Genomic DNA, 26944 nt, shown 5'->3' with positions numbered 1-26944 from the left:
CAGGCACGTCCCGTCCGGCTGTATTGGTAAATTCCAATAAAAAGCCATCACATTTACCTGCTCCCTCACAGATGTATCTATTTCCTCATTGTCTCTAGGATATTGAATGTTCGCTTGTTAGTCTCAATGATTATTTTTTTAAAAAATCCAAATAACCCTATTGTTAATGTCCTGACTGATTTGGATTAAAATGTATTTTAGTCACCTGACACACAAGTAATTGTGACTGCTGAGTGACAAATAGTCTTAATTAATTTTCAAAGTAATTCTAGAAATGCTTTTCTTATTTAAATGTGCAGTTACTCCTGTCTATAGTTATGTGCATTTAATTGTCGTAGTAGAAGCAAAAAACATTGGGATAGCATGTAACTTAATGAAAATATATTTTAAGTGAGTTCCTTTCCCTCTACATCAATGATTGCAGTTTTTTTCTCTTCCAGTACCAATATCTTATGGAAGCTGTCAACATGTTCACAGCTGTGGCTCTGCTCTGAGACTGGGGGCAGGTTCTAGCCTTTCCTAAGGGTCAGCATGGTTCTGTTTACCTTTATCTGGCTAATACACAGGAATGAGTCACTTCAAAACCTGCATCCATAGGGAGCCACCAAGACTCTCCACACTCCCTGCTGTGGTTGCCCTCCTCTGTGCAGCTGTTGGGGTTAACTGTGGAGAGGGTGAGCCCTGTGCCTCTCCCAGAGAGCTCCCCAGGTGTCGGGGTCCCTGCTGGCCCCCCCTGCTCTGTAGCCCTTTTCTTTTTCACATAGGGATGGCCCTTTGTGTTGGGGGTGAAGACCTCATACAGCACTTTTATCCATAGCTGTCTCCTGACTTTTGTCTCCATATCAGTAGTGATGTTCCTCCCACTCTCTCCCTATATGCAGCTTTTAAAATTCTCTCCTTTTTCCTTGAAATCTCAATTTTTATCCTTCCACAAAGGTCTCAAACGTGAGTCTTGCTTTTGCAACTTGTTATCCACTGACCAGCTCCCCTCCAGCCCCCTCCTTTTCCCCACCACTTTGTCTGCATGGCCTACACTGTTCCTTCAGATGCCTCTTGCCTTGGGGTTTCTTTCTCCTGCCCATTTGTGCCCCATGCTCCTCCTTCCTCCATCCACAGTCCTTCCTTCTGGAGGTCTCTCTTTCACAGCCTCTAAGATGAAAGACCTCAATTGCTTGTGATGTCAAGGGCTTTGTATTCTCCAAAACCAGTTCAGCTGCCATGCAAGGCTCCTGCGTCTGCCTCCAGCCCTGTGGGAGGCTGGACTCAGAGGAGGAGCGGGCTCTGGAGAGCAGCTCCACCAGGAAGGCAGCTGCATTCATGAGAGACCAGGCTCTGCAGGAATTGACTCTGCAGCAGCTCTGGGCCTTTTGGGATTTCAGCAGTATCAACTGTTGATTGGCAGTTCTTGGCGACTTAATTTGTTGATTCCTGCAGAATAAAAACAACAGGAGAAAATCTCTTCTTTCCCTAAAGCATCAGCCTCCCTCTTCCCTACCTCCTGCCCAGGCTGACAGATGGCTCCCACCTGGAGGCTGCAGCCCTCTCCTCTAGTGACACTGTCCTGCCTGTCAGCCAGCAGAATGTGGGGCTGTGTGGTCCTCTTGCCCTCATGGGCAGAGCTTCCTTGATTTTTGGCTCCCTGAGATGGTCAAAATTCCCTTAGCTGTGCATAGTTTATCTATGAACAAGCCCAGGGGCTCTGGCTCCTTCACTGCTTATGCCAGTGCTGCTAAAATTTCCAGCTCCCTCTGCCTTTTCTTTCAGTCAGTCGAGTATCTGACACTTGCTCTTAGTCCCCAAGAAAGCTCTTTGGGGGTACAACTGGGTAACAACTTTACCCCAGTCACAGATTTGTCCTGAGCTGGTGCTAAGGGAATGACAGATTACAGATGCTGCTTTGGCCTGGCACAATGAAGCCTTGGGTTGCTCAGAATGAAGGCAGCAAGGGAAAATCTCATCTGAGATCCTTCCACCCTTTCCTCAGCCAGCAAAGGAATATTTCTTGCTGGAGGGGCAGCAACTAGTTGTCTGATGGTTTTAAAAGCTGAGGGCACACACAGTATGTGTGCTGAGTGCACTGAAACTCATTCCTGTGAGTTTCACTGACATGGGAAAAGCTTTGTGTGAGGGCTCTGGGACTTCACAAACCCTTGGAGCAGTGGGACAGTCAGTCTTCATCTGGGCCCTTTGCAGACTGTGGTCTTGTTCAAAATATCTCTCAGCCTTGTCATTCTTACTCCTTTGACCCCTCTGTGGCCAGTGGGCACTCTTGACTCACACTCATTCAGGGATTGTGTTGTGCCAGCTCTCAGTTTATCCTTTGCCAGAGAAACCTTTGAGGATGCTGCTCATGGTTGTTGCTTCTCCCCCATCTGCTGTCTGCTCCCAGCACCACCTGCTTTGCAGTGCTTGTCATGCTGTCCCAGCTACTGTGGGGGGAGATGAGCTCTGCTTCCTTGTGCCCTAGGACAGGGACTGTGCCCATGCCATGAGAAAACAAAAGGAGAGAATTAGCACTTGATTTTATATTTTTCTTTGAAACTTAGAGCAGGAATTTATGGATTTAGGGTCCTTGGCCTCTGCAGTTTCCGCTGACTGAAATTCTGCTGCTATAGCTGGAATTAGGATGACATTTCCTTCTGAAAAAGTTTAATTTCTGATCTTTCAATTCATTGACTGTCCCTGTGCTGGTTAGCCAAAGTAACTCAGTTTGTTGGTAAACAGGCTCGACAGTTGGGAAAACACTTGTAATACACAATTATCCTGCTGAATTCCAGATACATTGGTGCTTTTCTGTTCCTGGGGGTTTCAGGTTGGCTTGAGTATTTGAAAGAAAACAAGCTTCACAAAAGGTTCTTGTCTATGTTCCATGCTTGGACTAACACAGAAAATATGCAGAGCCACTCAGGCTGTTTGATGTGGCAAATGTTGGAGTTTTTAAAGTATCTAATAACCAGAAGCAGATGAGTCTAGTTTAGTAATTCTTCTTTCTGCTGTCTTAGTCTTAACTTTGGTAGTTGTAAATGCTGGATCAGAAGGATCTCTCTGCTGTGACAGTGTGGCTAAAATCACACTGTATTTCAGATTCTTGTTTTGTAAAATAGCATTCGGAATAAGGTCTGGGTTTTAATATATGAAGTCAGCCAATAAGTGACATTTAATTATCTTCACTTATTTGCATCTCTTTTTAGGCATTTTTTAGCTTTGCCTACAGGACACTGGATTATGACATCTTTAAGGCTGTCAGTGATGCTTGCCTTGTTTTTGATGGAAGAGTTGTGATTGATGCTGAATTCCACACCAATGATGCCAGCATCAGGGCTGCAGGTCCTCTGACAAAGTTCTCCAGGAGATACTATAGGGATGAATTAACACACAGCAACTTCAACTCCAAGGAGATTGGCTTTGAGCTTGCTGCTTCCATGCTGAGTCTCTTTGAGTCAGCCCCTCAGCCCAGTTCCGCGCCACCAGAAGGCTCAGACAGACTCATCCCCATATACAGCAGGTGTAAAGTTCAAGGTAAGTCCAGCTGGATTCCTGTCACACTTCCATCCCTTCTCAGGTATTTTTGCTCTTCTATAGTACAGGCAGGTCTATCTCACCTCAGGTGCCATCTCATGGCAGTACAGCACTCAAGGCTCCTTATGTACTGGATAAAGATAATGGTAGAAGGAGGACAAACAAATACATTATTTTCTTCATTGTTAATGACTTAATAAATCTCATCTTTTCATTTATGGCAGGTGGTGTTCTTCCTGGAGGTTATAACTACTTGCACATTTCCAAGCCTGGAATCCCCGTGCCCTTGGATGTAGAACTTGACCCGTGTGATCGTGTAAGTTAAATAATGGAGCTTTTCTTCTTTTGTTCTCCCTGTTTGTTTGAAAAAATGTTCCTGTTTATGGTAGCTGGTTCTGGAGGCACAGTACACATCAGGTTTAGCTGGAGAGAAAACCAGGAGCAGTCACAGAGCTAACTGAACCTCTTGGGTGTTCCTTTCCACACTTCCTGGTATTTGGCTTTCTCCAAAGACCCCTGGTTTCCATGCAGAGGACACAGGGCAGTATTAGCATCATTTCATGCTTTCAGCCTTCTTTGCTCCCTGCACTATGGTGCTGCAAGTGCATACAGATGATGGCAGTCTGGCAGGGAAATTCAGCTGATTTCTAGAAGAGCAAGAAGTATTGTTAAAGAGATGCTCTATGCTGCTAGAAAATAGCAAGTCCTGCAGCTGTGAGAGCTGTCTTGGAACAGGGCACAGGGAAGCACTCCCCATGCTGGGCGACATCCTGGGAGATTTTCCCAGGATACAAACAAGGGGATGTTTCTCTTACTGGAGAACCCGACTTGAGTCAAGAAAAGGACTAGATTAATGTCTTTTAAAGCCAGAGAGGACTTTCCACCTAGGCAAGATCCACTGTCACAGAGATTCTATTCTTCCTTTTTCCTTGGGAATTTTGCATCAAGCCCATTTTTGCAGTTGATTTTAAGAGCAGCTTTTAAAAAGCTACTTCAGTGCTTATTCTAAAACCTGAACAGCAGTGAAACAAATGGGCTTTTTAAAAAGAAAATGGTTTAGGGAGAGGAATCAAAGCATGGCTCACCTTGCTTTTCAGATCCAGGATGAGCCATCCAAAGCAGCATGTAGTGGAGAGCAGAAAGGACTATCAGAGAGAGGAATTGATTTTGATATTCCAAATTGCTAGAATATGATTAGACTTCTTTTGCTGCCACTCTGATTACCTGCTGATTACCTGAAAAGGGACGATATTTTTTAAAGCCACTCCAGAAACTTAGTGTAAAAATCCTAAAAGAATTTTCTAAGAAAGAAGTGAGAGAAGCTAGTGAAAGGTACTAGCTTAGGTGTGGAAATACTAAAGGTTCCTGTAGCCTAGCAACAGGTTGTAGAAATGTATAAAACTGTGACAGGAATACAGCTGGAAAAAATAGCTTCAGGCTATCTGATCATCCCACTGCAATGTGAGATTTGAAGGAAATTTTTACATTTTTGTCTGAGTGATTTATTTAAGTGGCTGAAGCTAAATGCTCCAGTTTGAGCATGAACATCCAATATTGGTGTTCTTTTATTGACAATAAACGTGATATGTCATGTGTGTGCTCTGTGTCATAAAGGAGGCTGAGCAGAGTTTAGCTGAGTTACCCAAACGGAGCTATCCAGTGTTGTTTCCTGACTCCAGCTGCTGCTCCAGGAGGTCACAGGTCCCTGTGGATCTGGTGTCACACTGCCAGCACAGCCAGAGGAGGCCCCCACGTCTCTGCAGTGACAGTGGGATGGGCAGTAACCAAACCAAACCACGTGGAAAATCTGTGTCCAAGCCACAGCAACATGCCCAATGAAGTGCTGTGCCAGGAGTGGTCTCTCAATTTTAACAGCAGGGTTGAGGATTTTAAGCAGTGAGAACTGTGGGCTGAGAAGCCCTCGCTGACCCTGTACGTGTGCCAGGTCAGGGGTTCTTCTGTCTCCACAGCTTTCCTGGTGTTTTCTTTTCCAGGGGACAGAGATTGTAACTGGGGAGGCCAGTCATGGGAATTACTTCAGGATACACTTCAGCAGATACCATATGGTGGACAGCATCACCTGCTTTTCCAAGGAACCCTTCCCTGTCTCCAACTACATCTGCTTGTACGGACAGCACGAGCGCCTCCTCAATGACCTGTACTACCGCTGGAGGGCCGGGCAGCTCACAGACCTCTACAGGTGAGAGGAGCTCACTGTTGTGCACAAAATCTCCCTTCTGGCAGAATTTAAAGTTTGTCTTATTGTGCTTTGTCTTTTGGCTGTTTTCCCTTGGAACAAAAAAAGGTAGAAAAACAGATTTAAAGATATTTTCCATTATTTAGCAAAATTGCCTGTAAAAATACGAGTCCCGAAGACCTTCCTGGAAAGAGCTTTGTGTCTGAGATTTACTTGGAGGAGCAATGGTTTACTTGATTATCTTTCATCTGAATGAGCATTTCAGTGTCTTTATCACTTTTGTTTAGAATATTCAGTAGGTTAATCATTAAGCTGAACCTGAACAATCCTTTATTACTGAAGACTCATATTCAAAAGTCGCTTTTAAAAGTATTTTTGCTTTGAATCAAATTTTTAAGTCAGAGGCTTGTAGGGAGATTTTAAATAACTCATGGTGATAGTCACACTCAGCAACTTGCCTATTTTTATCTGGTGAGAGAGACTGAAGGGCCTGGTTAGTTCTAGTCATGTGTCATCTCCTCTGAGAGAATGTTTCATTGCTTTTGATTTTCATTTGAAGAAATCCCTTACGAATGGTGCTTTGGAAGATAAACTGTCACAGATGGAGTAGTGAAGTGCTGCCTTACATCAGCTGGGTAGAGACAAAAAGCCAGGCTCGGGAACAAATGATCAGTTTTTATTGTGATACAAAGCTGATAGTGGTACCTGAAACATTTCCAGGTATGATCTTCTTCTACTTACAAGTGATTAGAAGAAAGACACAAATGGTATCAAAATTTTCTGATTAAATGTTGTTATTTAGATAAGATTGTAAAAGTTTGCTGTGAAGGGTGTACTGTGGTCCAGAAGATGCTTGTGAATATTGCTGCCATAGGGCTTGATTATGATTTATAGCAAATGTTGGGGTTGTTTTACAAGAGAGGAATGGGGCACAGCAGACATGAAATTCACCTGAAATTCACTGTCATTGAGTGTTAAAAGAGGAACTGAAGGAGGGTGACACAAGTGCATGAGAGATGGGCTAAGCAGTTGATTTCCTCTCCTTGTCATGGCTCATGTTGATGGTACATTTGGAGCACTAGAAGAACTCCTTAGGCTGTGCAAGGTACCATCAATCCTCTAGGGGGGCATTTCAGTGTGCACACACATTGTGAGCTCACCTTTTCTGTGAACCATGCTGAGCTGTGGTCAGGGGCATTTGTCAGATGCACCAGCAAGTTTCACACCAGCAGTAACATCTGGAAGAATAAATCATCCTGCTTTGGGATTTCAGCCTGCAGCACAGGTAGCAGTATTTCCCTGACCTCAACCAAAGGATCACTAGTGTGCTGCACAGAGGGATACCATGTATCAGGGCCTCATCACATCCCTTCAGCTTTCCTTAATTAGTGATGATGGACTAATTTTGGACTTGTCTTTTACAGCCGTTAGACAGTGATGTTGTTTGGGATCTTTTGCCTCATTATTTTATCTTGCCTCTCATTAGCCTGTGGCAGAATTCCTGAATTACAGTTGCCAGGTTTTTCTTATCTGGTTTTTTTTATTGCCTCCAGTTGTTTTCAGTCTTCTTTCTACCTTATCTTTAGATAGATTTGTTCCTTCTCTTCTTGCTCTTTGGTCATATGAATGAAATCCCATATGTTGCTCTGCAGCAATGAACATATGTTGCTCTTTAATCCTTGCTTATGTGGTTCTTGTAGCACTTTAACACACACACATAGAGAGACACTCCCACTCATCCCAGCTTGGTGTTCCTGTTACTCATATCCATACTGTGAGGAGGGAGCATTCTCCAGCAGGTGTAACAGGTAAACTCCCTGGCATCCCCATGGAGAAGTCCTGGCACACAGCAAGCTGGCAAAGAAATTTGATGCTTTCAGAAGGAGATGGAGCAACAGAGGAAGGCTGGCAGTATAATGTACTCTCATAATATATCACATCTGCAGCACATCTACCTCCCCACAGTACAGTGTCACATAAAATGTGCATACATGTGCATGCAGTGTGCAATAGACACTGTTAAAACCAAACCATTAATAGACTGTTAGAAAACCCACTGAAAAATGGTTTAGCATCTCTTGTGAGTTGTCCTGAGACTTTTATGTAGAGAAAAAGTGGTGACTGGTTGGCTTTTGGTACAGAAAAGGAAAATGCATTCACTTATTTCTATGTGTGTGATAAAACAACTGGTTTTGGCCTTGTTCATGTGGTCTGTAAGGATCCCACATGAACACAAACCTTATGTTAGGACTGAGTGCCTGTCTTTGGATTTCAAGACCTTCCTTTTAAACTAGTACCTGTTACAATTGTATCCCCATCTACTGGCAAGATGAGAAGTGCCCTTAGTGAAATGAAAATATAGACTGTGAAAATGTGGTGTGCTAGTTCAGCTTGTAAACTTGATGGTTGGAAACATCTGTTCCCCTCCTCTCTTCTTTATGCCTCTCTTTTGGGAAGAGCCTTCCTATGAGGCAAGAAAATGCAGTGTTTTAATCTTTTGGTCTGCATTTAGATTTCCCAGCATGGCATCTCGTTCCAGGAATGGACACAGTGGAACAGCTGTCACCTGGGAGCTAATTTATTTCTGTGTAGCATGCAAATTATCTTTTAAATAATTAGAGACTGCACCTAGCAGTGAATTTCCTCACTCATTTGCGTTGGGTGTAGGAACTGAAAGTTAACCCCATGTACTGGATTTCCTGGCCAGAATGTGCCAATGCCACTCTCAAATTAGCTTTAACAACAGGCCCCTGAGATCTAGCAAACTTGACGAAGTCATTCTTTCTGGTTGTGTGCCTGGAACCATGGCTAATGGGAATAATGAGAGAAACAACATTTCCTTTTGTCTGGAGAAAAGTTCCATTGATTTAGATATGAGTTTAGCAAGATTTAAAAGCTGCAGGACTTGACCCACAACCAAAGGAAGGATTGGTCACTGCTCTGCCTCAGTACCTGGGCTCTTGGAGGAGGTGAAGCAGTGGGCACACATTGCCCTCTCTTCTAGTTACCTCATGCCATGCAGTGGTTGCTCTCCTGGCAATTGGACCTGCAGCCAGTGCATTTCTCAGCAGAGGGGTTGACAGTGCAGTTCTTCTATGCTAGAGCAGGAAAAAATTTAGGAGCCAAAGACTCATCACCTGTGAGTTGAATGGCCTTACTGACTAGATTTGGAATCCACTTGAGGAAGGAGTTTTCTGCAATTTTTATTCATTTCCCATCAGGCTGCATCTCAAAAAGTCAACTAGAATTTGAGTCCCCGAGAGCAAGGCTCTTTCTTGAAGGGAGTTTTCTCCTGAAGAAAAAAGAAAGCAAATTCTGGTGGTGTGCCCTGAAGGGATACCATGCTGTATGCCATGCTCCTGCTCCCCCTCACTGCTGAAAGGCCTTCAGATTATTTCCATTATTATTGCCCTAGCACCAGATAAAAGAGAGGGGTGGAGAGAGAGGTCTGAAGCTTTTTTCTTTTCTTTTTAAGTTTATAGATTTACTGGTCATCAGTCCTCCACACTACTTCACAGAGGAGGAATGCAACCAGCATTCCTTTTGTGTTCTCCTGAGCTGAAGGCAGCTGCAAGGCAGTTGCCAAGTTATGGAACATGTCCACAAAGCAGTGGAATCTCCCTCTGCTGCATCTTAAGTACAAAACAGATAATTAGAGGGGTCTCCTGATACTTAGCAACCAAACGGAAGCTCACTGGCATCATGCCTTTAATATGAGATAGAAGTGCTTCATGTAAGGTTCATTTGGCATTAATGAAAATCAAATCTAACATAAATGCATAAAAATCTGACCCACTAGTTTCTAAAATACTTAAGGAGCTTGTTTTGCAAATGAGGCGTGAGTGGCCCTTTTTACTTGGGATTTTGTAATTGTGTATTAATGAACTCGTTGGCAGCCATGACCTGCAGAAGATGCTGGTTGTGTCTCACTCATGTGGCACTCACAGCAGTGGTGAGGTGAGGGCAGCACAAGACAGGGGCACAGGGTCAGGCCTGGGGAGCAGTGCACAAAAGCAGGGCATGTTTTAATGAGGGATGAGCAGAGAAACCTCACAGGCATGGTCATCCAGGCAGAGCTCAAAACCACTTGGTTATTTTTTGTTTCAATAGCTTTGTTTCCAGGACTTGTCAGACTGGAAAACTCCTTTGCTCTGCACAGGATTCTTGGGCACCATGAGGGGGGAGAAGCCCCCAGCAGACATAACCAGGGCTCTTTGGCAAAGTGCAGCTGGAAGAGTGGGTTTTACGGCAATACTTGAGCCTAGGACAAAATGCACAGGGGATTTAGGGGAATTGTAGTCCCAAAGCAATGTTTTTCCCCCAGTGCCAGAATGCAGGTAGGATTCAGTTTTCACTGAGGAAGGGAACAGGTGATCCATACATGGATCTGTGGAGATCCATGCCAGGTGGTTCTCAGCAGGCCTGCATGCTGCTGTCCAGGAGCTGGGCACCCTGAAGAAAATCACACAAAGTGACACAGCTTCAACTGCAGGCCACGGAACATGAGGCTGCCAAAAATACTGCAGGAATATGTGAAGGGAGTCAGGCTCCCTTTCCCTGAGAGGCTATGGAAAATCCACCCAGAAACTGTAAACATGGATAACAGCACCAGATGTTTCCCTGGCTGCTCTCCTCAAGCCCTGTCTTTTATTTTCACATTGCATTTTCATATTTGCTGTACAAGCTAAATGCCCAAAAGTACTTTGAGCTGCATGAACTGCATTCACTTATTTTGAAGTAACCATTTGGGTTTTTCCACTGAAGTTCACCTCCTACATCCTGGTGCTGTTAACATTAGGTTGAAGGTAATCTGTTAAGTAGAAACACCACACTGGACTGTTTATTGACTCAATGCTAATAAAGCTCACAGTATAACAAATGCATTAAGGAAAAGAAGAACACTTAATGTTTTCAGCATTATTGTTGAAAGGTAGAGAGAATTTCATTACTTACAGGCTGGACAATCAGTGATTATTAAAGCATGAAATGCATGCTACATGGAAAAGCTGGTTTTAACCCCAGCTTTCTGAAATGAAGAGTGGTTGTTTGTTAAGAGGAACACTAGAATGCCTGCTGCTGTCTGGAATCTGCTGGATCCCACACCATTAGCACACTGGGATTACATTTGAGGGACTCCACCTTAGGCTTTTGTTCATCAGGCGGACGGTGAGACCTTTTTTCTGCAGGGTTAAAAAAGACCAGAAAGGAACTGTAACAGGTAGTGAGCATGACTGAGAGGGACTAGTGCTGCTCTGTCCCTTCTGCAGCCTAATTAGAGGGAAATGTGTATGCTTTTGCTGAAGAGAGAGAGAGAGGGTAAGGAGAGAGGAACACGTTGAAGGGATATCAAAGCACTAACGGCTTTTTTGCTCCCAGAATTAACTGCTAACCCCGCAGTGCACTGCTACAGCTGCACTTACAGAGCAAATCGATACAAATGGCTGGAGATTTCCAGATATTAAGTAGCTTTAAAGGAGCAGCTAACTTGCCAATGAAGAGCCATGTTACTAAGAAACCCCACATTCAAATTAGGAAGTTAAAGCTTGTCAGCTGAACCCTGCCACATTAATTTGCAGCCAAACCTTGCTGATTCATACTAGTAATTATGCAAACCATTATGAATGATTGAATCCATAAAAAGTTGCAGAAAAGCAATCATACTCCTGCACACAGGCTGTTTGATGGTTTTGTGCCTCAGGTTTAATTTCCTTTAAATAATTTTCCATAATACATTATGTGTGAAAAAACACTATGTGAAAAAAATGCTGGAAGCCTGATTTCAGGGTCAGCCACAAAGTGCTCATAGAGAGAGCAGAGACAACAGCTTTAAAAAGCACAGAGGTTAGAAAATTCAGAGAGCAGTTCGATGAGTTGGTACACCACAACTGCTGTGATCTACTAAGGTGTCTAAACTTTACCAAATACCAGTGCTGAAATAACAGAATCTCTCCTGAGGCCACTTAGGAGAACAGGAAAGAGCTGCATTATCTCAATACCAGGATCTGCTTTCTGAAGGTGCCTCTGGGTACAGTGCTGTAACATTTCCAGGATATTAAAACTGCAGCAGAGCTGATTTATCAGTCATGATGGATCACCAGCATATTGGGAGGGAGGATGCTGGTGAGTGGTGCAGTGTCACCCCCTGACGTCAGCAGGTCCTTGCAGCAGCCCCGGGGAGGCTGGGTCTGGCCAGCAGGAGCAGTGTCACCCTCAACGAGGTCTGGAGTCAGTGGCCATTTTTCCAGAACAAGAATTGCAAGAGCAGTTATCCTTTGCTCTGGTTTGCCATTGCAGTAATGTTTAAAAGGGGTTTGTAAAGCATGAGTTTTAAACCAGTCATCTTCCAAAGACAAGACATTGCAGGTTCTGTGAGAAGAGGTAAAAAAGCACAGGGTTCCTCTTCAGGATTTGCTTCTCAAAAGGGACAAAGGAAATGTCAGCTTGTGAATTTGTGAGCACTGTTGTTACTTTGTGAACCTGCTCGGTGGATTCACTCACAGATTTGTTGTCCATAAGGCTGTTGGTTTCACTAATTACTGGGTGAGAGCACTAACAGAGTCCCGGATCACTGAATTTAACAGGAGCTATTCGAACACCTGGACAAGCAGGTGTTCAGGGAGCAGAACTGCAGAGCAAGGAAGTAAAGACCCTTCTTGCTACAAACAGGCTGTTGGTTTGCATTTGCTGTTCAGCAGTTGTAGGTGAATGTTAGGAAATTGCAGGTCAGGGAATATGTTATGTCCTTTGTGCTGAAGAACAATGCTCTCAGGTGGTGCTCTAGGGGATTTTACACAAATTGGTCTTGCTTTTTACCTATGTAAACAAGCTGTCTTTTAAAATTATTGGTCATATGAATGCAGGAAATGCTCAGTGGAGCATTTATTTATATTGTCTTTAAATTAACACACTGTGATTCCTGGTCCAGCTATCCAAGGTATATCAGGAAACATTTTGTATATTTTGTTGGTATTAGCGTATCTTTGTAATTTAGAGTCTTAAAGACATGCATATCTTGTTTTCAAAACAACACATTTTGAATTTTCCTGGCAAGATGGGATGTTCCGTCTTGTGTGCTTTTGTTGGAGAAAAGACTTTTGTTCATCTGCAAGCTGTAGTTGGGAAGTATTGTCAGGATGGCCTGAAAATTGAAATTGCATTGCATCCCATCCTTCCACAATACTTTACTCTTCCCACTCCTGAGAAGTGGGAGTCCCTGCTCTGTATAGGCACTCCTGGCGTAATTGTGTTCCACTTGAGCCCATGTCAGCTGAACAGCTTCAATCTCCTCCGTGCTTGTTCTCCTGGGGTGATTCCTGGGATGTGTGAGCAGCAGCCTTTCCCTGCCTGACTGGGCTCTCAGCCATCCACACATGCTGGAGAATGACTTTTTATGTCCTGAACTCTGAGGATTTCAGAAGGGATAGAGTATCTTCCAGATGAACAGCCTGGAGAATTTTGCATTTCTTTTTAGAATAAAATTTCAGCCTAGGAAGGTGAATCTCTATCTTAAAAATTCCTCATGTTGTACAAAGCTTGGGAAGCTACAGAGAGGGAAGGAGACTCTCCACTCCTTACAGATTACCAGGAGATTAAGTTGATCAGTGACTCTTCTTGTATTGTGTACTAAAAGCCATAGTGCTGCTCTGTGTGTGCTCACAGTGCTGGTGCTGAGGGCACAGCCATCATCAGAGGGCCACTGGGCTTAATGGCACCGAGGGCAGGGCACTGGTGACTCGTGGATGGCTTTGGGAAGAAAGAAATGGGATTTCAAGAGATCCGTATTCAGGATTGCTTTGAGACATTGAGAGCTGCAGATTCAACCCACATCATAGGCTGTCAGAGTTTCTGAATTTCCCTTGAGTGTGTGTGTTGGTGGAAGAATGGGTAGGAGGGATGCAAGGAGTCTAATTTGGGTTTGTTGCTTCCATCCATGCAAGTTCTGAGTAGCAAGCATAAGAAGAGCCATGGACACATCATTCTCCAAACCTGTAGTCACTGGCACTCCAGTCTGCAGAGGGATTTTTCAAAGGCACCATCACAAGGTGCCACTTGCCCTTTGAGCAGTGGAAAATCCCCTCCTCATCCCAGCCTCCTTGCAGCAAGAAGGCACCAGATCACAGGCACAGCTCAGGGGTCAGGACTGATCCCTGGAGCTAGACCCTGGGCCAGAGCATGGGGCATTTGGCATGGACAAGCTCCCCTGCAGGTAGGGGATGTACCACAGAGCTGAAATCACACATCTCTTTTTTTATCTTTGTAACATCCTTTTTGTTTCATCCTTGCACAAAACAAGGGTGTTATTCTGAAGGTTTTTCATTCAGTTTTTAAGATTTTCTGGTTTCACACTTTGCTGCCCATGCTACATCCCCATGCCACCAGTCCTGACTCAGGTGGCAGGTCAGTGTTGGGTCCTCACTGCCAGGACGTGGAACTATCTAACACAGGGGCAGAAGCTTCTTCTCCAAATGTGGTGTGTTCCTGCAAATGAAATGGAGAGTGACTCTAGGCAGCTCTCAGATGGACAGCCATGTGTACACTCATTTTTGCTTGCTAGCACTGCCCAGCTCTGTCCATTTTATTTATATCTCTTGCAAAGGCAAGGATTCTGTGCCTTCTGTACAGGATAGCACAAAATATTTCCTGCCTCCTTGCCTCTCATCTAATGTAGGCTACACTTCACAAATGAGGCAGAACAGACTTGAAATGTTGTTTGTCAATGAAAGGTGAGACCAGCTCCTTAGCAACGCAAAGGATGTTGTTCATTGTCTTCTGCAGGAGCCCATTCCATCCCACCCGTCACAAACGCCTTCCCGCAACCGCTGTCATCGCCAGAAAGGCTTCCAGCAGGGATCCCCGCTAGGAAGTGACCAAGTTTGCACACCCCTTATGTTCCTGGCAGACACTGTCATCTTGTACATATTTAGCCTGATCACTCTGGCAGGTTATGAAAGACTAAATGGTGCAAACACATGTGGCAGATGCCGTTCTTGTGATAGCGGAGGAGCCGCTGAGCCCCTGTTGGGAGCGTGCCAGCTCCATCTCGTACACTGAAGAGCTTTATACTTTGAAGCCTTCCACGGCTTGCCCTGAGGGACTGCTGCTGAAGTGGTAATAAAACTCAGAATTAGCCTCAGAAAGTCAACTTGTTGGTTTCAAATGGGGTTTTTCATTATTAAGCTTCCCTTTAGCAGCCATATGTAGAGCTGCTCTGTCAAAAGCACTGTGTACCCCCCGACAAAGGTGATTCAAACTGAAAAGATAAATAGATGGAAGCACAGAGCTGGCAAAGAAAGTGAATTGTTTGTGTGAGCTGAATCTCCAAATGGCCCCTGGTGTTCTTCAGGTGAAAGGAAGTGAAGGAAGTCTGGGAGTAAATTTCGGTTAGTAGGAGCTCCTTTTGGCAGTCTATCTAGAGAATATGGACAAGGCATTCTCTGCTCCCCAAAACCAGGCATTTTATTTGCATTAAAGATTCCAAACTGGGTGGCTCATTTCAGGTTTTGAGCACCAAATCTGTGGATATTGACCGGAACAGTAAAGTTGTGGTTATATGTGGAGCCGGTGACAATAGCAGGAATATGTAGCACCCCTGAAACATTTATAAAGAGCATTAAGTGCAACACCTCAGTGAGGCAGGCGAGCCCCTTAACTGAGGTAAGGCAGTTGGGAAGGTTGCCCTCAGTTGAGAGAGGAAATCATCTGCTCAGGATTATAGTCTTAAAATGCCAGCTTGAAGACAAAACATTTGGCCAGCGGAACATGGCTTTTTATCAGTAAAAATAGTCTTTAATTACCTTAATGTATTCTTGTGTAACACCTACCTTTCTCTCTTTGCTATTTATTATCAACAGTGAGTTAAAGGTTTCTGTTGGGTGGGGTTCTTCTTCTGAAATTGAAGAGGTTTTAAATATTAGGGGATATTGTGTTTTTCTCCAGCTCTCTGCCCACCTTTAGGGTGTGCAGTTACTGAAACAAGGATCCTTAAAGCTGAGCTCATCCTAACCTGCATATCCAAATGAGCAGGCAAGCATCAATCCCAGTAACTCCTGGGCTAGGCAGCACTTGCTATAGCAAGGATCTGATGCTTGGAATGGTGTCCATAAATATTTATACTTTGAAAAGGTCTGTGGGGGAGAGGGAGAGCCCTGCTGTGCTGCAGACCAAACAGATTCCAAGAGGCAGCCCCAGCCAGCCTGGCACTCAGAGGGGAATGAGGGTGCTGGGGCAGAGAGGGGCCAAGCACGTGGACATCCAGCCAAGCTGTGCCAGGTGCACAGAGCATTTTAATGGGTCAGAGGGAGAGCTGAGGTGTCTTTCAGAGCAGGAGGGGGAAATCCTGCCCTTGGATATGGAGGAAGTAATATCTGCAGAGAGGAAACTATACATTAGTTCTCTGTGGACAGATCTCTCAGGATTATTAAATCTGCGTGGCATGTTTAAGCTGCTTTATGCAAGTGCTCACTTAAAGGCCACCTAGCTGAACCAGGTGAGAAGGTTCCTGTGCTCCAGAGGGCAGTGCCAGGGTCCTGCTGCCATTCCCAAGGCATGAGTGTTGGTGGCAACACACAAATGCCCCCCTCTCTCATCTTCCCGGGTGAGCCTGCTGACATCTGCTCTGTCATTATGAAGATGAGCACGGGGCACCTCCTGACCACTGTGAGCATTAACAAGAATTACACTCTGAGTATCTCACCCGAGCTGTAAAATTTATCTTTCATTATAGAGAGAAGTAAATCACAGCTTTGTAATGTGGCTGCCCCCAGTTATATTTACAGCCATAAAGGTCTACAGGGAGCAGTGCCCTCTCCATCCTTTTCCTCCTTTTTCATGGAAGAATGCTGCTGTGAATGCTGTCACTGAAAGAAAAAGTTACAAGAGCTTCCTCCTAGAATCGGTTCAATTTAGCTTCATCACACTAGTGCAAAGAACATATTGCAGCGCTGTGGTGGCCTGTTTTTCTGGCTTTTATTAATCCAGAAACCTTAATGATGAACAACATTTGTGTCATTGTCTACACAAATTTAATTTGTTTATGCAGTAGTTCAGTTAATCCTGCAATCTGCTTTTCTCAAATGAGGACAGATAATGGAGACACCGTTCTTTACAGGTCTTCAGGCTTTTAAATTCTGATAAAATCAGGATTCTTCACTGGGTCTTGCCACAGCTCTGAATTAAGCCACTTTAAATGTAATTACTGAAGCTGGCTGTACATCAGGAACATCCATTAAAAGAATTGATTGACCATGCTGTTACAAGGAGGCATTTTATGAACAAACGATCACGATGGGTCCAGAACTGTAATTTATAAAGGCAAAAAAGCAGGTAAATACTTTATTAGTGGTTAATGAGAGGTTCACAAGATAACTAAATTTCTTCTTTTTTACCCAGCTACTTCAGGGAACCTTGGTCCTTGGCCATCTATCACGATCGGTTTATTGATCTGCAGAAGGAACTGCACCAAATCCTGATGTCAGAAGAGGTAAGAAAAATGACTGGCGAGTGCATTTTATTATTTAGGTAATTTGTTGGTGTTGGTCACTTTGATTTCTGTTCCCATCTGTATCCTGAAGCTTTATGTTTCTGTTTACCTCTCTCTTTGGGGAAGCCAGAGCAGACTGTGTACTTCACAGTGGGGGTCACCACGCACAGCACAGTGTTCAGTTTTCTGCTTTGGGTGTATTCTCAAATCTGCCAGTAGACTCAAACTTGTTTTGGTGTCCATGACTGCATTTTTGGTTTTTTGCTGTAATTTTGTACAAGTGGAATCAGGAGCCTGGCTTATCCATGTATCCCCCTTGGGTTTAGGAGTGTTCCCTAGCAGGAATATGCTACGGGCCATCCTACACCTCTCTCAGCTGAGCCTTGGGTAGGTTTTTCAAAACCTAACCACAGGGAATGGTTTTTGAAGTCCAAAGGGTGAAAGCAACTGGCTTTTTCAGTGATAAGTGGATTTCCTGAATAAGGGTGGAATTAAAATGTTTACTAATGCTGTTTTACAGCTTTGGCCCTAGCACCATAACAGAGGCATAAAGCCTCAGCAGCCGGGAACTGCCTGCCCAAAATCCAAAGTCACTGTGCTCTCTGGGGAGAACTAAAAACAACAGCAGGTGTCAGGCAGCCCCCAGAGCTGCCTTCCCCATCTCCTGAGGAGCTTCTGGCTGGTCCTAAACAGTTTGTGGTCTGATTTCAGTGCTTCCAACCCAGTACCCGAGACCAGTTCACCCTGTCCCTGCTCACACTGCTTTGCCTTTGTTTAACCCCGTGTGGTTCCAGATGGTGGCACTGGCTTTTAAACATGTGCTTACTGAGTTTTTAACTGTGCAGAAAACAAATGGAATTGAGTGTAAATGGAGGCAGGGTGGCAGGAGGAAGTGGAGCCCATGCCCACCCATCTTCAGAGCCCAGTGCTGCTGCATCCCAGCTCCAGCCATGTGTGCTCAGCCCTGCCTTGTCCCCAAAGTGCTCAGAGCTATTTGCCTCCTGTCATCCTGACCCAGAAAGAGCCTTGGTTCAGTTTAATTTGGGTTTTCTCTCTATAAAAGATCACCAAATTAAGTTCTGTGCAGAATGAGGGGCCTGATGTGAAGTGTTTTTCTTGCCATCATTAAAACTTATTTGTCATGCTGTAAGTGTGAACAACTGAAGAGAGAGGGGAATTTGTGCCCTACAAATGAAGGACTTATTGCCTTACCTTGTCTTTGTGGCAGCAGTCCTGACACAGTCTCTCTGCATGGCCTGGAAGCAGCTCTGTGTGAGTCAGGATTCCTGGACATAGGTGGACATAGGTGATGGTATCTCCATCTGAACGAAAATTTGGCATTTTGGACTCTTTTTTCCACAGTGATTTTAACTATATTTACTAAATGTCACAATTTATGTTTTCATTGGGTGTTCATTCTGGGCACATTCCCAGATCCAGAGCTGGTACCATGTGCTCTTGGAGTGTCTCTTAAATGCCTCAGAACTGGTTGTATTTCTGTATGAAGTAAGAGACCTACTGTCTTTGCCTCCTGATGCTCATATTCTAGCTCATTTCAGCATGCAGAAAAATTACACTAATGAAGTGTAATAATGAGGGAAAGAGATGTTTAAGAGCTGTGAGCATAAATGCACAGAAGTCAGATATTTCTGGTTAGTTTCCAGAGAAACTGGCAATCATTGTCCTGCAATAGGGGTAATATTTACAGAGATATTTGCTAATCAAAGTACTACTGCACAGAAAAGCCAGTTATGTTCTACGGACAGGGGCCATGCATTTAGCCTGTGTTGAAATTGTCACCCGAGGCTGCCCTGGCAGCGCGGGGCTCTGGCAGGGCCGCTGGCACGGGGCATGTTTACCCCTCGGGGATCGCAGCCATGTGTTTGTGGCGGCGTGCGCAGCTCCGGCGATGCAAACATGCAGATGGCAGGGCTGGGGGCTGCACCTCCATCAGCTGCTGGATGCTGCCGCACGCCCTGGGCACACGTGCCGTGCCAGACCTACCGGAACAGCACTTGTCGTCCATCAGGAATAATGGCCTGGTGCTCTGGCTGCAGCTGGGCCGTGCTGAGACTCGGTTAAAAGCCATGGTAAATATAGGGCACGGAGCAGGGGGAAGTGTGGAATTCCTCTGGCAAAACCCCTCTGACAGGGGTCCCACATGGGTTTGTTCCACACAACCGTTGCACCTGTGGCCGGTTATTTGTGAGGGAGAGGTGAACAAACAGTCGAGCACCACTGGCCCCAGGGTGTACTCAGTGTGAGCCCCATTCCATAGCCCACTGCTGCCTGTATCCTAGCCCCGACATGTTTTCAGGCTATTTTTGGACCCCGCTGTCACGCTCCGTGTCTCCGGAGTGTGCCCCGAGTCCCGTTTGTCTGTCTGACAGCTCTGTCCTGCAGGTGCCCGGGCAGCAGCCTAGGCAGAAACCCGGCCTGCCATCACTTCGGGAACCTGTCCTGCGTTACCTGCGCCACCACCGCGCCCAGCTGCCCATGTACGCCCCGACCGATGCCTACAGACTGGTCTCGGCTGCAGGTAAGAGAGAGGCAACGGGGTCTCGGATCGCAGCCTCCGCCGTGGGCAGGGGGGATCTCGGTGTGCAGCCCCGGCAGTGACCGGGGGTCTCAGCCGCACCAGTGAACAGGTAGTCTCGGTGTGAAGCCCCGTCGGTGGAGGGAGATGTCGGTGCGCAGCCCCATCGGTGAAGGGGTCTCGGTTCGAAGTCCCGGCGGGGAGGCGGCGGCGGCGCGTGCCCGCGGGGCCGCAGCTGTATGCTAATGGTCCGCGGGCCGCCTGCCCCGCCCCGCCGCGCCGCACGCCTGTCCCACCCGGGCGGGCGGGGCGGCCCCTCGAACCCCCCCGCCGCCTGGCCCGGCCCGCCGGGGGGGTGTCCGGGGGAGCGGCGGCCCCCGGCGCCCCCCCGCTCGCCGCCCTTTGTGCCGAGGGTCGCGCAGCTTTATGCTAATGACGCGCACAAAGGCGCGCGCGGGGGGGCCCCGCTCGCTCGCGTGCCGCCCGCGTGCCCCGCGCCCCCCACAAAGGGCCCGGCGGGGGGCGGGGAGGGCGCTGCCCGCACGCGCCCCCGGCCTGACGGCGGCTCCTCTCCCCCCCTCCGGTCCCGCCACCTGCGGGGCGGCCCCGCGACCCCCCGCGCGCAGCCCCGCGCTGCCGCGGACAAAGGGCTGCGCGAGCGGGGCCGCGGCCCGGGGCTCTCCCCGCCACGGCTGCACCTGCCGCATCCTCGGGGGTTTCGGGCGTGTTTGCTTAGACACCGAGCGCGGCGTGCGGGAGCGTGGGGACCCTCTGCCCGTTCCCCATCGCACCTCGTACCCGACGCGCAGCGTTTCGGGCTGAAGCCGAGGTCACTTTGGCTGTCCCTGGTTATGCTGGGAACCGGGCCTGACCCGTTAGGGTTAGAGTAACAGGTTCGGTTACCAGCGGGCCGGGGCTGTGGCTCCGCCTGCCGCGACCCCACAGCAGAGCGGAGTTGTTCCGTTCGCAGGGTTGCCGGGCTCGGCCGGGCCCTGATGACCCGTATTCCTCCCGCTCGGACAGACCCGTCGTTGGCCACCTGCTGCCGTCGCTGGGCAGCACCCCCGGCGGGCAACTCCGCTCCCCTCTGTGCCGCCGCCGCCACAAGCGCCACTTTCGCCGCCTCCTGCGCCGAACCCCCCGAACCCCGGTGCCGGCCACCCCCGCAAACAGTCCGCCGCCGGGAGCGGACGGTGCTCCGTGCCGAGCTTGCCGGCTGCGCGGCCCGGGCTGGCGGGCGGCCCGAGAGCACCACCCGCTGCCGGCCCCGCTGCCGGCGCGGGGGGCGGCACACAAAGGCCGCGCGTGCCGGGCGGGCGGGGGCGGGGCCGGGCGTGTGCCGGTCCGGGCTCAGGTGCGGCCGCGCCGCCGCCGCCGCCGCTGATTGGCCCGTCCCGCCGCCGCCGGCCCGAACAATGGCCCCGGCCCGCTTAAAGGCGGCGGCCGCCGCGCCGCGGGCAGAGCTAGGAGCCTCAGTCGTGGCCGCCGCCGGCCCGGAGCCGGCGCGAAGATGCCCCGGGGCTTCCTGGTGAAGCGCAGCCGGCGGCCCACCCCCGTGTCCTACCGGGCGCGCTGCTGCCGCGAAGCCGCCGCCGGTCCGCCGCTCCCCGCCGGCGCCGCCCAGCCGCCCGCCTGCCCCGCCGCTCCGCCGCCCCTGCCGCGGGACTCGCCGCCGCCGGTGCCGTTCGGGACGCCCGATGCCGCCGTGCAGGCGCTGTACAGCCCCACGCGGCCTGTCAGCAGGGACAAGTACCTGGAGCGCGGCTTCAGCCTGGGCTCGCCCGTCTCAGCCGAGTCTTTCCCTGCGCCGGCCGTGCCCGGCACCATGGACCCGATCCTCTTCGCCCCGGCTGACCTCAAGCTCTGGGCCGCTGCTGGCCACGCCGAGCCGCCCGCCGCCCACCCCGGCCCCGGTGGAGTCCCCGCGCCGCCCGCCCCGGCCGCGCCGCCTGCCTCGGGCCGACCGCTGCCCGCCAAGCGCCCGCCGGGTGCCTCCGAACCTGGGCGGCAGAAGGCCCCGTCGGGCAAGAAGACGAAGGCCATCCGCAAGCTGACATTCGAGGACGAAGTGACCACCTCGCCCGTGCTGGGTCTGCGCATCAAGGAGGGCCCGGTGGAGGTGCCGGCCAAGGCACGGGGCGGCTGCGCCCGTCCGCTGGGCGAGTTCATCTGCCAGCTCTGCAAGGAGGAGTACGGAGACCCCTTCGCGCTGGCGCAGCACCGCTGCTCCCGCATCGTCCGGGTGGAGTACCGCTGCCCCGAGTGCGACAAGGTCTTCTCCTGCCCCGCCAACCTCGCCTCCCACCGCCGCTGGCACAAACCGCGTCCGCCCGCCACCAAGAGCGGCCCCGAGGCGGGCCGGGCACCGGCCGCGGGCCCTGGCCCTGCTCCGGCGGAGGAGACACCGAAGGAGGCGAGCGGTGGCAGCGGCAGCGAGCGGGACACACCGAGCCCTGGCGGAGCCTCGGAGGCGGGCTCCGAGGAGGGGCTCTTCGAGTGTCCCCGCTGCGCCAAGAGGTTCCGCCGGCAAGCTTACCTGCGCAAGCACCTGTTGGGGCACGCTACACCGGCATCCACGGCTGCCCCGGTACCCGCACCGGCCCCGGAGCCCAGCGCCGAGGAGCTGCCTGCCACCGAGTGCCGCCTCTGCCCCGTCTGCGGGGAGACCTTCCCCAGCAAGAGCAGCCAGGAGCGGCACCTGCGCCTCCTGCACGCCGCCCAGGTCTTCCCCTGCAAGTACTGCCCGGCCACCTTCTACAGCTCTCCCGGCCTCACCCGGCACATCAACAAGTGCCACCCCTCGGAGAACCGGCAGGTCATCCTGCTCCAGGTGCCGCTGCGCCCTGCCTGCTGAGCCGCCCGTGCCTTCCCCGCCGCCCCGCGCTGCTCCCCCGGGGCCGCCACACGATTAGCTTTAATACGGCTTGTGACCTGCTGGAATCTGGCTTTACACTTACCTTCCCGGGGTCTCGCTCTTCTTTTTTCTTTTTTTTTTTTTTTAATTTTAATTTTTTTTTATTTTATTCCTTTGCTCTGTTTTTTATCGATGTGAACAGATCAAACTGCTTGAGAGAAACAAGCGTTTCCTTTAGTGTAGCCACAAATGCCTTGACTCTGCTGTTGATGGTCTCCAGAAAATGCTGTAGAAACTGCCTTAACTGTGACATGCCAACTTTCTGTTTCTGTTCGTTTGCCCTTTCTAAGGTAGCTCATGAGTTGTCTATCTGTATATGTTGGTTTGAGTAATTATGTTATTTATTCGTTATTTATTTATATTAATTATGAAGATTGATATTATTTGATTGCAGATATTCTAATGCGCTTTTTTGTCTCCCCACCTGCCATTTCACTGTGCGTTTTAGAAGATCTTTTTTTCTTAAGAGATCTGCTAAAAAGGTTTTAACTTTTATACCTAGAATAACACATGATCTTAACCATTTTATCCCGTGCAACCAACAGCTCTTACTTTTAGATGCAATCTCTTTTTCTACACACATTATTTTCTTAACTGTTAGCTATTTATAGAGTGCTTCGATAGAACTGTTTCGACTGTATAATTATTTACTATTCGAATAAAATATTTTCAAATTCAAGCATGCCCCCACCCCTCCTGCTTCTCCCTGCCGGGCTGGCCCTGGGGGCTCGGGGAGGATGGGGTGGGGGGGGCTGGCACCCGGCTCCGCACTGCAGCTGGCAGGATGCCTCCATAGGCACCAGCCTGCTCTGTGCCGTTTGATGAGATTAATTAAAAAGGAATTAAAGGGAGGAGAAGAGCAGGGTGCAACATAGCTGCTCTGGGGGAAGGCTGCCCCCTGAGCAAAGGGGTCCCCTGGCCGTGGGCTGGAGCCCCAGCCCTGCCCTGCTCTAGCCACCTTTGGGCACAGCCTGCCCTGTGCTCTGCTGCTGGGGAGAGCTGCCAGATGCCTTCCCTGGAAGGTATTGCAGGGAAAGCTGGAGGAGAGGCAGCACCTGTAAGTGGAGAACTTGTAGAAATCCCTGCCTATGAGGGATGTGCTGTTTGCTGGGTGGCTGCTGCGTGTGCTCAGCACTGAGGTGTGGGGCTCGGCAGAGCAGCAGCACCCTGCTTTGGGCATGAGCTGTGGAGCTGGTGCAAGGAAGGCTAGGCATTTCTCTGCTTCTTGGCAGGGCTGGAGCCAGCTCCTGCCTGGTCCTTTGTGCCCTGCAGTGGGGTTTCTGCAGCAGCCTTTGATAACAGTATATATAGATATATACAAATCTGTACAGAGAGATCTATCTCCAGGGCCTGTGTTTGTATGTGGGAATCTTGACGGGTTTGGTCAGAATTGTTGTAAAATCTGTGTAAGTGGGGAAGGTGCATGCTGGGTTTGTGAAATCCCTCTCACAGACAGATGTTCTATGCAGCTGTATGATCTCCCCCTTTGCCAGCAGGAGCACGTACAGAGCCAACTTCATGGCATCTGCTTGGCAGCCCCAAGAGCAAATCCCTGCTCCCCAACTGGTGTGTGGAGGGCCAGGGGGCTGCGAGGGCTTGGTGTGGACATAGGGGCTGCTCCCTCTTGGGGTAGCAATGGCTTTGAGGTTTTGGCTCCCTGGAAGAGGTTTACAGCCTATTCCTGCCATCTTCTCTCACCTAAGGATTCCTAAATCTCATCCTAATTCACTGTGGGAAAGGCAGGTGCTGGAACGTCCTGGAGGAAAGTTTCCAGGAACGGGCTGAGTATTTTATGATAAAGCAAAGCTCGTAGAGAAATAACATCTTTCTAGAGAAAGATTTGTTTGGGTTTTTTTTTTTTTTTTTTCTTTTTTTTTTTTTTTTTGGTTTTTTTTTTTTTTTTTGTTTTTTTTTGTTTTGTTTTGTTTTTTTTTTTTTTGGGGGGGGGTGTTTTTTGTTCAGTCAGGCTAAACAGTACCAGTGTATGGGTATGCTTCTGTTGTCTTGATTCTTTAGAAACTGACTTGGTAGTACCAGGGCTGACTTCAGGCCTAGGCAATGCTGTGGTTTTAGCTGTAAATCAATACACTGGAAAATAACACAGCCAGAGAGACACAGGCAGCAAAGCCTGCCTGGCAAGGGGTGCAGTTTGGCCTTTCCTGGCTTCCCTGGCCTTGGAAAGCCCCAGATCCTGGGCTGTTGCAGACGGTGTTGCAGCTGTCTGTGGAGCAGGCTCTCTGCTCCCCGAGGGGACTTTGCCAACACACATGGCTGTCCTCTCAGGCCACTGGACACCATTTCCAGACCATGCCCAGCACATCCTCTGTAGAAGCCTAATGGCTCCATCCACACTGTCACAGCAGTGTCCCTGCTGAAATCTGTGCTCAAAGCCTGTGGCACCAGCAGGCCACAAAACAACAGCTTCATACTGCTGTCCATTTCCTGATAGTCAGATAAATCCATATCTCTCCTGCTAAGAATCAGCTGAAATTTCTAAGGGCTAGAATTCCCCAGGTTTTTAGAACTGTCTGGGTAACCTATGGCACTGACGTGTTGCATCTCCTGCTGAGCAGGAAGGGGGATTAGTAGAGACTCTTGTGTTGGGGAGGAGTAAGGAGAGGTGACAGTGGAGCTCACTGGAAATGGCTCTGTTCACAAACATCCTATAAAAGGGACATCATTTGCTTTTGACATCCCTGGGCTGCAGCAACCTGGGCAGAGCTGCTGTGCCTTTGTGTCTGCAGCCTTTCTCCCCTCATCTGCACCACTGGGTCCATGTGAGGCTGAGCCCTGACTCCCCAAGGGGTTTCTGGAGAGGTTCCTTGTGAGGGTGAGCCCCAACCTGAGGAGTTTTGCAGGGAGCCATCAGCATTACGTTTTGCATCTCATGCCACCTGGCAGTGAAGGGCATTGTACCACTGTGACAGGTTACAAAGCCTCCTGCTCACACCAGTATCCTTTGGACAGTATTTCAGGGGTGGATTTGGGGATGAACTCACCAGTTCCTGCCTTGCACTGTCCCACTATCCAGGTCCCCAACACTGGGGCTCTGTTTCCTGCTCTGTGTCTGTGAAGTTCCAAGCCCACTGTGGCTTGGTGGCCGTCCCAGGGGCTGAGCAGTGTGGCTGAACCCAGAGTGCTCTCAGCACACACCCTGGGAATGCAGGTGTTGCCTGGTGGATGCCACGTCCTGGCCACCTGGCAGCACGGCTGGCCAGCGCTGCGCAAACAAAGCCTCCTGCCATCAGCTAACAAATCAATTGCTGATGGCTCTCAGTGCATCCAGCAGGAACAGGTCTGGGCACCATGGAAAACACTGATCCTGCCCCAAATATGACGCAGTGGAGGCAGCTGGTGCAGAGGTTGCTCATGGTCTCATGCTCTGTGCATCCAGGCAGAGGGGTTTGCCTGCTGTGCTGGAGCCTTCCTCCTCTCTGAGCACGCTGAGAGCCAAATTGTAGTCTGGGACCGAGTGTTGTGAGCACAGGGAAAGCAGCTGGGAGATTAGACAGAGGAACCTGCAGGGTCCTGGGAAGTACAGCATGGACACTATCCCTGTCCCATGGGCTCAGAGCTGGTGGGGAGCTGGGGCAAGCTGCTCCTGCCCACAAGGGAAGACTCTCTGGAGGATGCTTGTCCCCAGGGAAGGTTTTTACAAGTTTTGGTACCAACACCACGGTCCCCCATAGCCATCAGTGCAATAAGGCATCTGTCAGCTGCCTTGCTGAATGCACTCACTGGGAAACACAGCTGGGCACAGCTCAAGGTTTTGGGGGATCCTGCCCAGCACCTCCTGGTCTCTTTCTGGAGTGGGCAGCTGGGAGGTATCCATGGAATTGGGGCAAGCCTGGAAACAGGACAAACATTGGCTTTTGCCTTGGATTTCACTCTTCCTCAACACAAGCCTGTTTAAAAAAAAGGTATTGCTGTTGATGAGCTGGGAAATGGCTCATGGAGTCACAGCTGTTTCTCTGGGGTGTGCCATGCCTGCAGGGTGCTACAGGATGCTGTGGTGTGCTGGTGCCAACTTACCTCCTGCCCCATTGCTCCTGGGTCAGGAGTGCTGGGTTGTGGTGAGTGTTTTAGGCTGGGTGGGACAACAGCTCCCTGAAGCACCCAGGCATCTCCCCATGGTGAAGGATACGGGTTTGCAGGTGCATCCTTGCAAATGGCATTAAACACCTCAGATCCTTCCATGCAAGTAAGAAGCCTCATTAGGACTATAAATGGTTTAAATAAAATGTAATTTACTGTCCACATAACACAGGTCTGCCTCTGGCAACATTTGATGCATTAATC

At 49.1% G+C, this 26944-nt stretch overlaps 2 protein-coding genes across 2 annotated transcripts in view; both read left to right on the top strand.

The window, feature by feature from the left end:
* The window catches only part of CFAP61 (cilia and flagella associated protein 61), an 89271-nt gene that overhangs the window by 61352 nt on the left and 975 nt on the right, over positions 1-26944 (top strand). Inside the window, exons 22-26 of the mRNA XM_050972031.1 lie at positions 3192-3519; positions 3744-3835; positions 5514-5719; positions 17105-17195; positions 19599-19734. Of these exons, the coding sequence (XP_050827988.1) occupies positions 3192-3519; positions 3744-3835; positions 5514-5719; positions 17105-17195; positions 19599-19734 (853 nt within the window). The remainder of the gene's footprint in view (positions 1-3191; positions 3520-3743; positions 3836-5513; positions 5720-17104; positions 17196-19598; positions 19735-26944) is intronic.
* Positions 21147-22585, top strand: INSM1 (INSM transcriptional repressor 1). Its single transcript, XM_030236248.2, is given in 2 exon segments — positions 21147-21204; positions 21207-22585. Coding segments are annotated over 2 exon segments (1437 nt in total).

This window comes from Serinus canaria, chromosome 3 (genome assembly GCF_022539315.1).
Source record: "Serinus canaria isolate serCan28SL12 chromosome 3, serCan2020, whole genome shotgun sequence".
Lineage (NCBI taxonomy): Eukaryota > Metazoa > Chordata > Aves > Passeriformes > Fringillidae > Serinus > Serinus canaria.
Note: the sequence above shows the minus strand (reverse complement) of the source record. Positions and strands in the feature narration are given on the sequence as shown.